Source organism: Musa acuminata, chromosome BXJ3-4 (assembly GCF_036884655.1).
Source record: "Musa acuminata AAA Group cultivar baxijiao chromosome BXJ3-4, Cavendish_Baxijiao_AAA, whole genome shotgun sequence".
Classification (NCBI taxonomy): Eukaryota; Viridiplantae; Streptophyta; class Magnoliopsida; order Zingiberales; family Musaceae; genus Musa; species Musa acuminata.
Genome location: NC_088352.1, coordinates 47,998,667 through 48,014,818, shown reverse-complemented (window position 1 = coordinate 48,014,818; position 16,152 = coordinate 47,998,667). Strand labels below are relative to the sequence as shown.

At 36.5% G+C, this 16,152-nt stretch overlaps 2 protein-coding genes across 5 annotated transcripts; both read right to left on the bottom strand.

Moving 5' to 3' along the window:
* Positions 1 to 175: 175 nt before the first annotated feature.
* LOC135581384 (uncharacterized) lies at positions 176 to 5,431 on the bottom strand. Of its 2 annotated transcripts, XM_009399161.3 has the most exons (6): positions 5,202 to 5,430; positions 5,069 to 5,118; positions 4,865 to 4,970; positions 4,689 to 4,747; positions 1,700 to 1,763; positions 176 to 519 (listed from the first exon to the last, which is right to left on the bottom strand). In XM_009399161.3, exons 1-5 carry the CDS (start codon positions 5,328 to 5,330, stop codon positions 1,709 to 1,711), a joined length of 399 nt encoding a protein of 132 aa, XP_009397436.2. In that variant the 5' UTR covers positions 5,331 to 5,430; the 3' UTR covers positions 176 to 519; positions 1,700 to 1,708. The 2 variants fall into 2 exon arrangements, with proteins under 2 accessions (XP_009397436.2, XP_018680400.2); XM_018824855.2 differs by lacking the exon at positions 4,689 to 4,747 and having other exon boundaries at positions 5,202 to 5,431.
* Positions 5,432 to 6,101: 670 nt separating this feature from the next.
* On the bottom strand, positions 6,102 to 15,843 carry LOC103982272 (protein MEI2-like 2). 3 transcript variants are annotated; one of them, XM_009399158.3, is made up of 13 exons: positions 15,657 to 15,843; positions 14,692 to 14,730; positions 14,461 to 14,604; positions 13,918 to 14,375; positions 11,665 to 11,823; positions 11,462 to 11,578; positions 11,195 to 11,346; positions 9,668 to 9,756; positions 8,627 to 9,566; positions 8,454 to 8,538; positions 8,303 to 8,371; positions 7,836 to 8,015; positions 6,102 to 6,708 (listed from the first exon to the last, which is right to left on the bottom strand). In XM_009399158.3, exons 2-13 carry the CDS (start codon positions 14,723 to 14,725, stop codon positions 6,610 to 6,612), a joined length of 2,526 nt encoding a protein of 841 aa, XP_009397433.2. In that variant the 5' UTR covers positions 14,726 to 14,730; positions 15,657 to 15,843; the 3' UTR covers positions 6,102 to 6,609. The 3 variants fall into 3 exon arrangements, with proteins under 3 accessions (XP_009397433.2, XP_009397434.2, XP_065005420.1); XM_009399159.3 differs by having other exon boundaries at positions 14,467 to 14,604; XM_065149348.1 differs by lacking the exon at positions 15,657 to 15,843 and adding an exon at positions 15,386 to 15,410 and having other exon boundaries at positions 6,462 to 6,708.
* Between the last annotated feature and the right edge of the window lie 309 nt (positions 15,844 to 16,152).

Here is a 16,152-nt window from a genome sequence, read left to right as displayed (position 1 = left end):
TCACGAGGTGAGATGATTCCAGATTTGTGGCTCTTAATCATGTGATGGGCGACCACACACGAATCCAAAAGCATCTTCCTCTCTTGTAAACCCAGCATTAGGAGTTCACGCGATCCAATTACCAGTATCAAAACCCACCATAGACATAGTTAAAGAATTAACGAAACCATGTCTCTTCAGTGCAAAGTCAAATCGACTCACAACGCATATAGCTTCATTTAGATCACAATGTTTACCATGCAAAAGGGATGGTGGACATCCACCTATACTACTAGCAAATAACAGTACTGCAAGGGTGCAGAAAAATGTCAGTACAGTTCTTGCAACACGCCATGTTCATTAGCAACACCAGTCAGAGTCACAGTCAAAAGCTGGATTGCCATTTGCAAACAAGAGTTTCGTTCCAAGATGAACTCCGGTACAAGTTTCAACAGGCACCATTGAGACATGTTCGAGCCATTCTTCAAACATGCCACCTCCCAATTCTATTATTCGATGCAGCAGCCGTTCCAGCCATCCCTAAAGACAAATTAGCAGGTCAAAATAGGAACTACAAATTCATAGTGCAAACAGTCAGGCGTAGTGCATACAATGCAGAATACCAACTTACTTTGGACAATTCGGCTGAAACTATATTGAGAACCAGGTTAAAAGAAATTCTAATTAATTATACCAAGCCTAACTGGATACAGAATAGTAAAAAATCAGCAAAATGTATCCCACAACATCAGTTATTTGTTTATCTAAAATATGGTATAATGAAAATACAAGAACTGGAAGGAGCTCTGTTGGTGCAGGCATAGCAATATTGATACGCTTACAGAGGAAGATTTTAAGATCAAGTGCTTTTAAGGCACGAGCATGACAAGCATCATAAGCCACAAAAGATACAAGCAACAAGTAATTTCTAGTTGTATTGATAATGAGTTGAAGTAGGGAATTCTATGTTAATGTGCATTACTTGTTTATCTAATAAACATTTATATAGATCTGGAATACAAAGTTTCCACCTCTTTCAGGTAAAAATGAAGAGTTTGGCTTTAGCTTCAGTGTCATTTTATCTTTTTTGCCACCAGAAATTTAGCCAAGATGATTGGCTTTTGTTCGATGAAAACAGAAATTAGGATAACGTGGGTTTCCAGGAAGGTAACTCATACATCATGCTCCACCATCTCTGGCTAAAAAGGGCTATGGATCTGGCTTTTCACTGTTTCACCACCAATGGACTGAAGAATAATGGCACTGTTCATCTCTCTCATGCTATAGACTCAACATTGGATCATACAGGCAGTATATCAAAGACCTGGATACAAGAACTCAAGTTGTATGCACTCAATACTGCAACAGAAATGAACATGAGTATCAACCATGTAATGCATATATCTACAACACTTTACTCTGATATTAGCTCATCTGGTTTCTTGGTCACTCTTCAAGTTTTGTGGAGTTAAAGAGTATAAGCATGCACTTCTATATGCCAAGTACTGAATGTGTTTAACATCCACTGCTTTAGCTTCATAATAAGTGATTCTACTTTTGCCAATTAGTCACCACTCGCGGCATTGATGTTTCCGAGGAAAATCAGTAAACCAAACAAGAGAAGACCAACTGAAAGCACCAAGCATCCAACATTGACCAAAATGAAGCTGATAAACAAATTAATGAAAAAAAAAAAAAAGGCTGGTCTTGAACCACGTACCGTCATGTCTTACATATAGTCAAAGGCTCCCCTTATTCCATCCAAGCTCTCTCCCAATGAAACTCTGCAACATGAAGCAGCAAAATGACCAACATATAAACAGGAATATGAATGAACACTCAACCTCCACAACACTACTACATCTTTCAATCTCTCTTAACATGGAAAATCGGTTTGTGTACAGAAATAGTTACCACCCTTCTATATAAATCAGGAAAACACAATAGAAAGATTCAGTTTCAAGCATGAGGTGCAAAATATTTGTTTTTTGCTATGAAAAAAGAACATTTAGGGGATTAAACCAGAAATTATCACTCACAAAAAAGTAATAATCCAACTACAACCACCTATATTGGGAATAACTAACTAATGTAGCTTGATCAAAAGAATCAATACAGTTCCTACATTGGTGGAATAACTGAGTTCATTGTTTTGTAATCCTTGTCTACGGTATCCAGGGTTCTGAATACCATACCATACCGGTGTACCGATCAACTGTTGGTACGGTTTGTACCACTCAGTACCAAGCATACCGACACATGGTACACTAAGATATACTAATATACCGCCTATACTATCCTCTATCGGACCAATACATGCCGCCCGTACCGAGTGGTATGATACAGTATTGCAAACCATGACGGTATCATAATCCATCCAGATCTTCTTCAGCTTCACTTGAATTGTAGTTGATGGTGTAGCAAGCATTTAATCTTCACCAGCTCGACCCCATGCCATAATGTGCCTGTGAAATGCACATTGATCAGTGCATGCTGAAAGAACTACCAATACAATGAAGGGTAGCCACTTCCCATTTTGGCACAGATCAAATCTCACCAAATATATTCACATTGCACCTAACTCGAAATATGACGATATCAAATATCCTACAATTCATAAATCCAATCATGGTAAATATACTTGCTCATTTATTCCAGGTATGTTCTCAATAAATGTTGACCCAAATTTCAATTCTTGCTCTGAGACTATGCAACATAGTTCCAAACAACCAACAAAGAGGCAAGGAAGCATTAGCCAGACAAAGATATAAGCACTTTGTGTTGCCTCACTAGTGACAGAGCATCAATATTTGTTTCATTGGACCTTGCTTTACTGTTTCCCAACCTGAAAACACAAGTGGCTTATCTGAAGGCTTGCACTACATGAAATGCACTACAGATCTTTATATCACACACACACACACATATCTATATCTATATATATATATATATATATATATATATATATATATATATATATATATATATATATATATATATATATATATATATATATATATATATATATATATATATATTACAGGATAGCATCAAACATGCATCCTAATTTAACAAACTTTAATGCTCCGCTGACAACTCAAAGAATCAACTTTAATAGAAGAATCTAATATAAACAATGAGTTGGCAAGGGCTGGCTTTGTCATGTTTAGTTGCCTTTTTTATCATTATTGTAATATATTCCTAATGTCACATAAGTCCCAGACAACATACTAACTTGTATCTTATGTTCATGATTCTTGTTGGCATTTTCAAAAAGTATGTCTAAGTTGCTGTCATATTGAATAAGTAGCATGATTATGAACAATTAAGGGTTCTTGAAACTGGATTTTGAGGAACCCAACAATCATTTTTCACACCCAAACTTAATTTAAAGGGACTCCTCCCACTTGTCTGATTGATCTTACTTCAAGTGATGATTGGATGAACATGTATAGTACATGATTCCATGAAGTGTCAAAACTTCAAAGCTTCACATTGGGCCGAGGAAAGGGAACAATCATTTACAAAGATTTTGTTGATTGTTCACCAAAAAACAAAATAACAAATTAAGTCTTTCTCTAGAAGAGGATTAAGCAATTCGACACCATTGCTTATTGCTTCTTTGTCAGTATAGAAATTTAAATAATGATGTGAATGCATAAATTAAACAGAGTGCAGAGTTAATGCTTAATTGTATTCTAGTAGAAGTATGCTCTAAAAGAAACCAAGTGAGGCATCTAAATAGTGTTTGATATTGAGGTTCTTGTTCACCCAAATAACACATAAAAGAATAAAAAGAAACTTAATTTTAAAACACTTATACCTCATAACTCAAGCTGAGTCATGCTATAACAAGGCTTTTAAGGCCCAAGGTCATAACAACTGGTTATCTCGACGAGTTAGTGAGACCACACTGAAACCTTCATAGTCTCACGACATACTGATAATGGTGTATAAGGCCATGTAGTCCATTGTTTAATCTTTCACAATGAAACAACACAGTTGACATTTTATGACATTGGTTCGCCACACAAAAGGAGTGAATACCTGCTAAGTGCTTCAAGTATTTGTAACATAATGTGAGCTTAGTTATGCTAAACTTATGTTTCAGCTCAAGGTTTAGAAAACTAGCCAGACCGATAAAATACCATTTGGCAAGTACCAGTCCAACCAGGAACTAGCACCCGGATTGGGCTTCTCTCGGTCCATTCTGAAATCTGAAACTAGTTTTTATTTTATTTTATTTTGTTTTGGGCAGTTGTTGACAGCTGTCAGCAAAAGTTGACTGTCAACAGCTCTCTTCATCCTCTTCTATCCTCCCCCTCTCCTTCTCATCCTTCTCCTCACCTCCTCCTCCTACAGCTTCTCATCCTCTCCTTTTCCTTCACCTTGTAATACACTGACATACCATGTAACCTGTGTGCTGGGACATACTGGTGGTACAAGTCACACACTGAAAATTTTAAACCACCAGATCAAAACAAGTTTCACATTGAAACTCAAAACCTTGCTTCAGCTAACGCTATTCCTATCCCGATGCTCATGTGCATTTGAAAAACAATGGTTTTTTTTAGTGCTTAAGGTGTAGATTGTTGCAAGTAGCTGGCTTCAGATTCTCATGTTTCTTTCATAATTCATGTGGATAAAATGAAATGTGATGATCCCAAATCCCAACGAGCAAGAAAAAAGAAGTGTACGGTCAGTCATACTTGCGCATGCAGTACTTGAATTCCTGCCCCCTAACAAAGTCGTTCTCCCCTTCCTCCAGCTGACCCAAGTAACACATTACACATACCAAATGTTAGACGAAAACACAGCAAATAAGCGACATTAGACTAAGACCATAAGAATAAAAAAATTTCCTTTCTTTCCCATTTCATCTCACCGGATCGCTCTCATAAATCAGCTGAAAGCAGACGGGAGAAAGGCATCGCAGCGCACAGTTCTCCTTGTCGATTATCGACCACCTGCACCTCGACCCCCACAACCCACTTCTCCCGCAAACACCCGAGAAGAATTAGGTCATCTCAACTTTTCTTCTCTCAAACGATCGGATAAAAAAAAAAGAGTAGATGCGATCAGCGGCTACCTCTCGATGTCGGCGTAACAAGCCTGCTTCTTTTCTCTGACCTCGATGTCCTGGCAAGATCCGAATCCACATCGGGTGAACAGAGCAAGAGATCAACAACAACAGAAGGGGACATCAGGTGGAGGCCGCTTACGGTGATCGGGCGAAGGGACGACTTTGCGAGAGCGACCGGCGCGAGGAGGCAGAGCAGCAGAAGGCCCGGCCAGAAGCCAGCGACGCGGAGGGGACTGGCAGGAGAAGGTCGAATTGGAGACTTCGCCATGGATTTCGGTGAAGACGGCCGGAAGCAAAAGACGCACCGCACCTCCTTTTTTCCCGGTGTGTGACAGTAGTGATTATTGCTATTATTATTCTTAATGAACATTATGATTTCCTCATAGCGTATATGCTTAGATCTGACGGGCTTATGTCGTTATCGAGGAAGATTCTCATTTCCAATAATATAAATCAATTCGAGAATTTCCAATACATCACGATATATATATATATATATATATATATATATGTGTGTGTGTATATATATGTATATATATATATATATGTGTGTATATATGTATATATATATTGATATATATATATGTATATATATATGTATGTATATATATATGTATATATATATATATGTATGTATGTATATATATGTATATATACATATATATATATATATATATATTACTAAGAGAACTAATTTTTTTTCTTTTTTATTTAAAAAAAGAAGAAAAATTGAAGGACATAACAGTGGCGTGGACTTTGTGAAATCTTTTGGGTAATCTCTGCCTGTCATCAGTTTCCTCCTGAAGAATCCAAAGAACCTAAGCAACCTTCACAGAAAGGAACAAAAGGTATCACCATGTTGCAGATAAAATGAATTCAAAACAGAAAAAGGAAGGGAAAAAAATGAGAAAAAGAAAGGCTTTCACGTGTAAAGAACAATAACAATGATTTATAACAACCTCGTTGACAAACCGATGAGCAGGCACAAGTGATCTAGAAAGAGTCAATGAATGTATTCAAGCGACAAAGAAGCAGGAAGTCCAATTCACCATGTAAATAAATAATGCAAATTAATATCCATAATCTTGAACCGTGTAATTAAAATTGTCTCTTTCTGTACAACCCAATATCCAAATGCAAGCAGCTAAACAAGAGAAAAAGGTCAAAAGGCGATGGCTATAACCATCACAACTGTAAGCAATGTGCTTACCGGCAAGCAGAAGGATCGAAAACTTTTCTTTGCAACATCTGCTGGGAATTACTATCTACACACCCAAAAAAAATAAAAAGACCATGTCAAGACATCTTTACAGGGTTCTGGTAGATGCGGCATCGGCACATCCATTGCTTTAAAAAGCAGAAGCACCTATATAACACAATTGCTAACACAATTGCACCTGCACTTTTCCCTCATGAATCTTGTTTGATCGTGTAAACTCCAGATAAGTTAGCATTTTATACAAAAAAAAGCCTGGTTGTTGTCAGACTTTGTCACCCATCCAAAACGATTCCACCTCAATGGAGAGTGGACTTATCTTAGCTTCTCATTAGCTTCCCGCGACAGGACTTTTAGTTGAATCTCCCACCGAGTTGGTCTCGTCTTGTTGATGCACATGAAGGTCCACACCATTTAATGGGATCAGTTTCTGGAAAAAGCTCTTGATTTAGCAATGACCTTCATGATATTAGAAACAAAGGAATAGAGAGTTGCTCAACAAAGAAAATTGGCAGGATAATTGTAGCCATTTTGATAGTTTATCCTGATCTAACATAACCAATAAAAGAGATTATAAAAGCTAATAAGCATCAGTTTTCTTTTTGGAAATAATTGCATCAATTAAAAGGATGTTAAACATAATTAAACTATTAAAACAAAGAAGAATCACTAGAATATTATGTAGTATGAAACTTGTTCCAGGACACCGAGAAAATATGAAATCTAATGTTGCATTTCATCTACCTATTAATTCAAGCTCCAGATAATAACTCTGAAAAGTTTAATCTTTATACCACTTTTAGATCCAAAAAGGATTTAACCACTCAATGCTAGAATAGATGCAACAATTAGAGTTATGGATTTGAACTATGCATGTGCTGAAAGGCAGACAAGGAAGAATACATCCTTGTTGGACAAAGCTACCTTCACAATTTCTGCCACATGTTAATGTGAGCCACTCTAAATTGCATGAGGTTGTGCCAAGTAATCATTAATGACATAGGACATTTGTTCAAGGTCATCTATGCCCTCAACTATGCTCAAGAATTTTCCTCATGCATATTTTTTACTGAACTTGTAATGTGTTCAGATCAATTACAGTACTAAAAATTTGGACGCAACATGATCAGAAAATCAGTTACACCTTTTTCAGTACTCACAGATATATTGCCAATCGTACTTTTCGTTTGAGGCAAATTAGGTGATTATACATTTAGAATGTGATGCCACTACTTCTATTGAAAACATTATGTTTCTCATCAAAATATTATTATAAAAACAAAAGAATGGCTCAATGCATGAGACTCTAGTTCACAAAAGAACAGCTTTACCATGGAGCCAAGCTCACCCCTAGATATTATTATAATGTACTCCCAAAATTAGCAGCCAGGTCATGAGGTTCATAGACTAAATGCAGAAAGATAATTTTCCAATGAAAATTAATATACATGAACATGGTAACTTAGGGGTCACAAAGTACAACATTGAACCTTTAAATGGTAGGTAAGCACTTACAACATTATATGAACCAAGTTGGTTCCAAGAAAGGTTGTTTACCTGATCAATGTTGTCTGATCCCTCAGAATATAAGATAACAGGCCTGCATCTCTTGTCTTCATTCATCAAACTTGAGTTCTCAAAATGTGCACAAAGAGCAGCCTTACCCTGTATTCTGGCATATGCCAATAAGGCAACTTTTTCACTGTTTAACTTCTCCCACTTCTTCCCATTGAATGTCTGTACATGCAAAAAAATCAATTTAGTATATCCTTCCAGATTAAACGAGCCTTTATATGTAGGATTAGACTTCACATTCAAAGTAGGATAAGCTAAATGAGCACATAGAAATGGTAAACATTAACGGAACTCATGGGCCCCTGTTCAAATATGTACATCAAGCTATTACATAATATTTCCCCTTCTTCCACACTCCACAAGAGCATTATTTTAAAAAGTTGTTTGGACCAACACAAGCAGCAAAAAACTTCAAAGTATAAAAGATATATCAAGCAATATAGGAAAACCTTATAGAAGGAGATAATGTGTGAAGGAGAAACCATGTTTATAAATGCATAACCGACGTTGCATTTATTCTGCAGATACAGGAAAAAAAATCTGAATCAGATCATGAAGGAATTAAAAAAGAATATATTAGCCAGATTTGACAGATACTACCTTAAAATCAATTGGCAAGTACAGGAAATCATAAGTACCCTTATGATTTTCATCAATTGCAGCCAACAGCATCTTAGAGGTATACCTATAGAGAAATTGAAAAACTAGCTTCAGCTCATGATATTGCAATCCCAAAAATCAGCAGAAAATGATAACATATTCTTGAACTATACTTATTTGGAATGTTCTTGATCATCAGTGTTGTTCTTGTATCTTCGCCTCTAACAATTTTGTCCAAATCAAGCAAATACCTCTTTTTGTTATCATCTTGACTCCCTTGACTATCAAACTGTCTACTGTGGCCCTGAAGGCCAAATGAACCTGAACCAGGATACTGGTTATTACCAAAGAAGTTAGGACCAGATCTCTGATACTGCATCATTCTTAGTTTGGGCGAACTATTATCTGGTATGTTTCCTGTTAAAACAATTCCAGGATTCCATAAGGCAGTAGGACCACTTCCACTGTTTTGGGTAACCTGCATATTTCCAAATGCAACCTTATTCATGACAGATGTTTCAGGTGTCTCAGGAAAGTAACTGTAGTGCCTCTTGAAAGGAACACCAGGAGGTGCTGATCCCACCAGATGATGCTGACCATGGGATAACCCAGGAAATGAGTCATGCTGATTTGAATAGAAAATGTTCTGCCTTTGCTGTCTATCATTTGATGGGAAAGGAAGTCCCGTAACTGGAGATCTCCAAGAAGACTGGGGTTGATCCATGTTAGAAGTTGGACTGCCGAAAAGAAACTGGGATCCAGTCAAAGATCCAAACCCTGACACATTTGAAGCTGAAGGACCCAAAGAAGACAAAGGACCAGGACTTGAGGCCAGTATTCCACTATTATGATCCCGGGGTGATCCACAATGCTGAAACTTACCTTCATGAGATGAATTGTTACCAGAGTACAGCTGATCAGCATAATTAACCTTTTCTTGGTCCTTAATTAGTCCAACTTTTGTAGAATTTGACATCACAGGAGATAGTATGGTACTTAATCCAGGCAAACAATCACTACCTATAGAGTTTATGATTCTCCCAGCAGGGGTCTTACAGAGAGCTTGTTGGAATGGACTGCACTCATTCGGACTATTGAATTGGAACCATGTACCTGACATCCACAAGGAATGAAACCAACCTCTCAACGGATCAAATCAGATCCAGGATTAAAGTTGTTAACCAAAAAATATATATCTGATATAACAAAGTTACCTGTAAAACTGTTTACAGGAGAATTTCCATGATGTTGGTGAACCCTGGCTTCAACAGGATCCAAATTATAAGTTGTTTGTTGCATCAAACTGTTCAACATAATTTTTTAGCATTTTAAGGAGGAGGTGATATCAAAGAACTGGAAATCATGAAAATAAGCAAGGAGAAATTATTTGAATTTGCCAACAACAATCAACCGACATAATGCTTCTGGCTATGGATTAAAGGATGAAAAAATGGTTCTGTTTCTACAAACTGTTCTTTGATCAGAGGGCAAAATAACTAATATACTATGAGATCTACAATCTCCATGTAACTGTTTCAGAAGCAGCATAATTAGTGTTGATTGTCAACTTGTAGGAAAACACTAGGCCTGTGCGGTGTTACTTCTACTTTGTTTCTTTATTTGAATAAAGAGTTACATAAAAGTCTATGTAAATTTGCCAAAGGATACATATTTAAAATCTTCTCTGCAAGGTAAGTAAAAATGTTTAATTTCATACTTCCATGTGAGATACAAACAGCAAAAGATTACCAACCAAGAGAGATCTAAGAGAAAACTCAATTGCTTAGTTATTGTAATTCTCGCAGACCTGTCTGAGTATGTCAATATTCATCTACTTTTTAGAGGACGAATTCAGTAATACCAACTTATGGATTTTTTAAATATTTCAATTCCTAATAAAAGGAGGCAAGTTTTGGATCAGTGTCCAATGGGTAGAACAAATTTAGCAGTAGATTATTTGTTCATGATATTTCACATTATAGTGACAAAATTAATGAGGCAAGGCATCAAATGCAAACTTCATGTCAAAATGTCTAGGCAGCTTTAATAAGATAAAAAATCCTCCTTAAGTTATAAGGAGACCTGAAAGAATTCTAGTAAGTAACCAACATGCTGCAGAGTCACCCCAAAATCCATACTGTACACCACAACGAAATTCTAATGGCCAGTGCATTACCTCCATGTAAAATACTACTGCTGTTGACAACTGGAAAGTGTATAACTACATCATGAACTACAATATAAAGAAGTCCAGTAACTCTAACATAAACAATAAGGTAGTTGCTATTAGCCAACCATTCGAATCTCTGAAGTTTAATCCCTAAATCATAAGCATAAGCAGCTTTTGAATAGAAAAAAGCAAAAAAATGTAGATACAGGACAGTAAGCCTTGTATGGTAGTATCCGCTGACACTAACCAGCTTTAGAATATATTAGAACTACACATACCATGAGCAAAATTAAATTGCCAATGGATTAAAGGTGCATATAAATAGGAAAAAGATATAAAGTGCTTCTGCTTGTGAAACTTCAACTTGCACCTATCCATGGAATGTAGAAACAGTAATTTCCTCTTGTATCACTACAAGTTAGAAATAAAAATGTTTTTTTTATTTTTTTAATGCACAAAATGCACTGTCCTTTTGCTTTTAGCACCATAAGTACAGTAACTATTGGCATCAAAGTATCAAAGCATTCTCACCATAACTAAAAGCAAATAATTAAACTAGTCATATGCATACTTTCTTCGAGCTCCACCAGGGCGACTGGGTTCCAGTTTTATTCGTTTGCCACCTAGTTCGCACTTGTTCAATGACTGAAGTGCAGCTTCTGCCGCTCTGACATCATAGAACTCCATGAACTTATGGTGCCACTTGTTAGGTGTCTCCCTAATCTGGAAGACAAAGCAAGGAAATACTGGCCTTATTAAATAAACTTGGGTGTAGAAAAGCATAGGATGCTCACTTAACTGGAAAAAAAAACACGAGAGGAAATAAACAAATTCTGACCTCTTTTATTTCCCCATGAACACCAAATATTTGAAAGAGGTCATCATTTGATACTGATGAATCCAAATTAAATATCACAAGGGTTCCTTGATTCATATCTTTGTCAGATGGGTTTTCCTAAATGTTTGCAGAAAAAGACAAAAGAACAAATAAGAGACGAGCTTAAATCAGAGGTAAAATCACTAAAATATATATAACCTGACCTTTGGAATAGAAAAATGGATGTCAAGCTTTCTCCGTCTTAAGGGCTTGTTTTGCAGTGCACGCATAGCGTTTTTGGCAGCCCGTATATCATAATAAGATATCATAACAAATCCCCGGTGCTTGCAAGCAGTGTAAAGACTTCGGATGTCTCCATACGGCTACAAGAGGCACAAGATTATAATTTCTCAAACAAAAAAACAGTGCCCATAATTTTCTTTTTGAAATATCATGGATCAGGATAAATGTGCAGATGCAAACGTTAATTGTTCAGAAGTGGACCAAACAAGAAGGAAAACTAACATGACCAACAAAAGCATAGGTTTCAAGATAGACATCATAAAAGATAGTAGATAGAACCTGCCAGGTTGCAGAAGTGCATCATACAAGAAGTAAAATTAAAATGATTCATAAAAGCATAGGTTTCATGTTAGACATCATAGGAGAAATTAAAAGAAGTTCCCAGTTTGCAGATTAAGGTTCTTTTTACTCCTGGAAAGAATGATTACAGGGACATAAATCTTATAATTTGCATTGCACTTCAAAGCAGAGAGCATATTTTGCCTTGCATGTGTAACAACGATTAATATAGGAAAAAGATGCCTTAACTGTCTATAGATCAAAGAATTGTATGTAATATAATACTTTATATAAAAATATTTTGAAATTTATTGTTAATTGGATCATAACAAGATCATGAATTTGGTTTTCACTTTTCACAAAAAGTTCTTTTTTCACTGGTATATGCTGGGAGGCATCAAGTTCCTCCATGAATGAAGCATAGAAGTGTAGGGAGTCCACAGCTAGTATAAGTCCAGAATTATTCGTTTCTTTTCTGCACACTTCTGGGTTTCTCAATTTTGATACAAACTTTGATGACTAACTAAACTGGTTCAAAAATTAAGATTTTTTTAACCTAGATTGTGCAAAAGCATTATATCAATCATCCATAGTTGTTGACGTATATACTATATCAATCAGTATGCCAGATGAAGTCATGATTTCACGCATACTGAAAATTTTGCTCTTTACGAATTTTGACCAAGGGCTCAAGTTGAATATCATTTTTCTAGTCATGGCCATCATCTGATACGTGACTGTTACTGTAGTTTCAGACCCAAATGTTTGTTTTCTGTTTATAAGCCTGATCCTAGAAACCTAGGTTTTCTAGACATATTGACAATCAATTGTTTCTAGAGTAACACATCCCATAGCACATCATTTTCTATATATAAACCTGATCCTAGAAACCTAAGAATTCTAGATATATTGCACAATTAATTCTTTTTGAGGTACGTATTCCATAGCCATAAATAGTTGAAAGCTTCAATCAGAAGTCAGAACCAAAATCCTACAACTCACTACACTTCCTAGATTTTCCACAAGCTAATATTCGGGCTAATTATATATTACCCCTATAATTAGCTATCTCGATTCCTATATTATCAAAAATTACATTGGGATCCCTATAATTACGAAAATAAAACATTTAACCCCGTTTTTCCTTACGTCATCGACTCTGCTAACGAAAATATCACACGTGCTTAGTGGCAAACCGAAGGCAAAGTCAACACATGCTAAGTGGTAAACCTTGCGATATTTTTCCGTCTGCAGAGTCAATAGCATGAAGAAAAACGAGATTAAATGTTTCATTTTCATAAGTATAGGGATCTCAATATAACTTTTGAAAATATAGGGATCGGAACACTAAAAATAACTAACTATAGGAAGAAATTGTAATTAGCCCCTCATATTCCCCTTGGAGCCTATCCTCACACTTGTCCTAGATTAAGTGATTCTTTCTTGTGTGGTACCAACAAAGGCTCATTATTTTTAACCAAAAAAAAACCTAATGACCACAGAAGATAAACATAAAAACATGGCAAAATCGAGAGTAAGCAGAAAGTCCGTAGTAGTCCCAAATCAAAGGTTTTAAGCCCTTCAAAGCTCTAAATAAGTTACTGTAGCTAATATATACACATACTATGTTGTGTAAACTCATTATATATATATATATATATATATATATATATATATATATATATATATATATATATCTGTGAAGACATGGACATAAAGCATGAAACATGACATTTTGCAGGAGCAAAACTGCAGTGTGATATGACAGTTTATGGATTGTTACTCAAACACAAACTGCAATGAGGTACCATAGCAAAATTTTAAATTAAAATTATCGATACACATTCACATAAAAGGCAAAAAAAATATTTCAAAATATTATAGAAAATAATTACCACAAATAGTGACCGCAGTTCCGAGTCTTCAACGTTACTATTAATGTTCCGTACGAACAAAGTTCTTGAAGGATGCTCGCCATATGGATGCTCACCAGAGACAGTCCCAAAACCATTTGGAAGAATGTGCTGACTGATCCCATTCTCTGCATAGCTATCATATATACTTACTTTTTCCATACTAGCAGTAATGCTCTCTGTTGGACCAGAATCCAATTCAAAACCTCCAACACTACCAAAAAGATCACAATCTTCTGATTCATCCACTAGTTTAGGCAAGTTTGTAAGGTCAAAACCATCCATTATGCCAGCTAAAAGATCTTCCTCATTGTTAGGTAACAAGACCTCATCCTCTTGGAAGTCCAGCTCATCCACCATGAACTCGCCCTCCAAATACTGACTGTGTGTTTTCAATTGAGAAGATGAATTGTCAGCTGAATGAACACCATGTACTGAATCTACAGTCACAAATGAAAATTTACATATGAATCAGTTCAACAAAAGTAGTTGGTGATAACTCAACGGATGAGAAATGCTGCATACATTTACCATGCCGAATTACTGGCAACGAGCTAGAGAAAAGACTAGCATCGGTCGATCCATAAAATGCACTGGAGCTGGATGGACCTTTCCATAAATTTGTTCCAGCTCTGGGCACCAATTTGTTTGATGAGACGCTCAATAGGCCTATAGATAAACAGTCAGACATGTTTTGAATGAACAAAAATTCTTATACCAAGTAGGACAAGCGAGGCATCTTTTTCTATAAATTACCTTCTGACACTGAATGTTCTTTGCTCTGGTCCATATTTCCTGTACAAATTGCCAAACAAAAGGATGTTGAGAGATAGAGAGGGGGGATGCAGCAACAGTTGAGGATCATGAGGGACCATGACAAATTAGGTGATAATAAGAACCATAAAAAGATCCTCCTACCATGCTGGTATGCTCAGTATAATGCATCTGTAAGTCACCCTTTACACTGTTTTAAACTAGACAAATCCTTCAATAAGCATTTTACAGGATTCTCCTAAAAGGCAAACACCTCAAACAGCAAAGAAATAGACAACCAACTAGAGAAAGAAGACACACCGCACCAAAATGCACCAAAAACGGATTAATTGCCATAAACCAAAATATTGTAATAAAAAAAGCACCAATGTGATAGATTAAAGGGGAAAAAGGTCGTGATCGCTAGGTCGATGAGACACATCAAACTCCAAGCGGGTAGCTGATTATACATTTAAGCAACTCCCGACACCATGGAAGAAGGTTCACATAATAAAGAAGCCATCTTTGCCGCGATCTCATAAAAAAAAAAAAAGCAACTCAAACCGGAAATAAGATCCACCGACCGACCGAAACAACCAACAAAAGAAACCCTACTTTCAATATGAGATTGCGCCCAAAAGCAGAAGATAGCCAACAATTGAACGACGCAAGAAATAATAACCAAGCGGAAGAGTACACTTCAAACTCCATGCCGGTAGCTGCTCATACATCTAACAAACCTCCCAACATCGTAGACGAACAAGGTTCACAAAAAAAAAACCATATTTGCCACAATCTCGTCTAGAAAAGAGCAAATCCAACAGAAAACGAGATCCACCAACTTACCGAAGGAACACCACCACACAAAAAACACTTCTTTCAATAAGGGACTCCACCCAAAACCCGAAACAAGCAGAAAACAACCAAGCATCGAACGACGCAAGAGACGACAGAACAGAATCGCTTACCAAGCAGAAGAACTTGGTGAGATATCTCCTAGCGCGCCGAGACTCCCCTACCCCTTTGGCAATCAAACCAAATACAGCAAGAGAAGTCTCAGAGCACCAAACCTCCTCCTTTTCGCTCGCACTCGACCGCAACCTGACAGACAGGGAGAGAGAGAGCGAGAGCGAGAAATTATTGGAGGGAGGCGAAGCAAATCAAAAGAGAGAGACAGAGAGGAGAGAGAGGAAGCAGCCGTGTTTATAACTTGTGCGGGTCGGGATTTAGCCGTGTTTAAATTGGATTTGGCGTCCGTCTGCGCTTTGTTTATCATCAAATTATTATTACCACAATACATACGTAAAAATATTAATTTTTTATAAGAAGATAATATCATTTATGAAAAAATATATATATTATTAAGTGAGAATATGATTATCTGAACCGGAGAGGTGATTCGGAATATTTTATATAATTTTTTAATATATTGATCATGTAAAATTAAGTCAGGAGTATTCCTGA

Coding starts and splice junctions, on each gene's coding strand:
- LOC103982272 (XM_009399158.3), bottom strand. CDS start 14,725: ATGGACCAGAGCAAAGAACATTCAGTGTCAGAAG. Junction 9,757..11,194: donor CCTGGTGGAGCTCGAAGAAA/GTATGCATATGA, acceptor TATGTTGAACAG/TTTGATGCAACAAACAACTT. Junction 8,016..8,302: donor ACATTATCTCCTTCTATAAG/GTTTTCCTATAT, acceptor TTGCATGTACAG/ACATTCAATGGGAAGAAGTG.
- LOC135581384 (XM_009399161.3), bottom strand. CDS start 5,330: ATGGCGAAGTCTCCAATTCGACCTTCTCCTGCCAGTCCCCTCCGCGTC. Junction 5,119..5,201: donor CGTCCCTTCGCCCGATCACC/GTAAGCGGCCTC, acceptor GGATCTTGCCAG/GACATCGAGGTCAGAGAAAA. Junction 4,971..5,068: donor TGTTACGCCGACATCGAGAG/GTAGCCGCTGAT, acceptor TTGCGGGAGAAG/TGGGTTGTGGGGGTCGAGGT.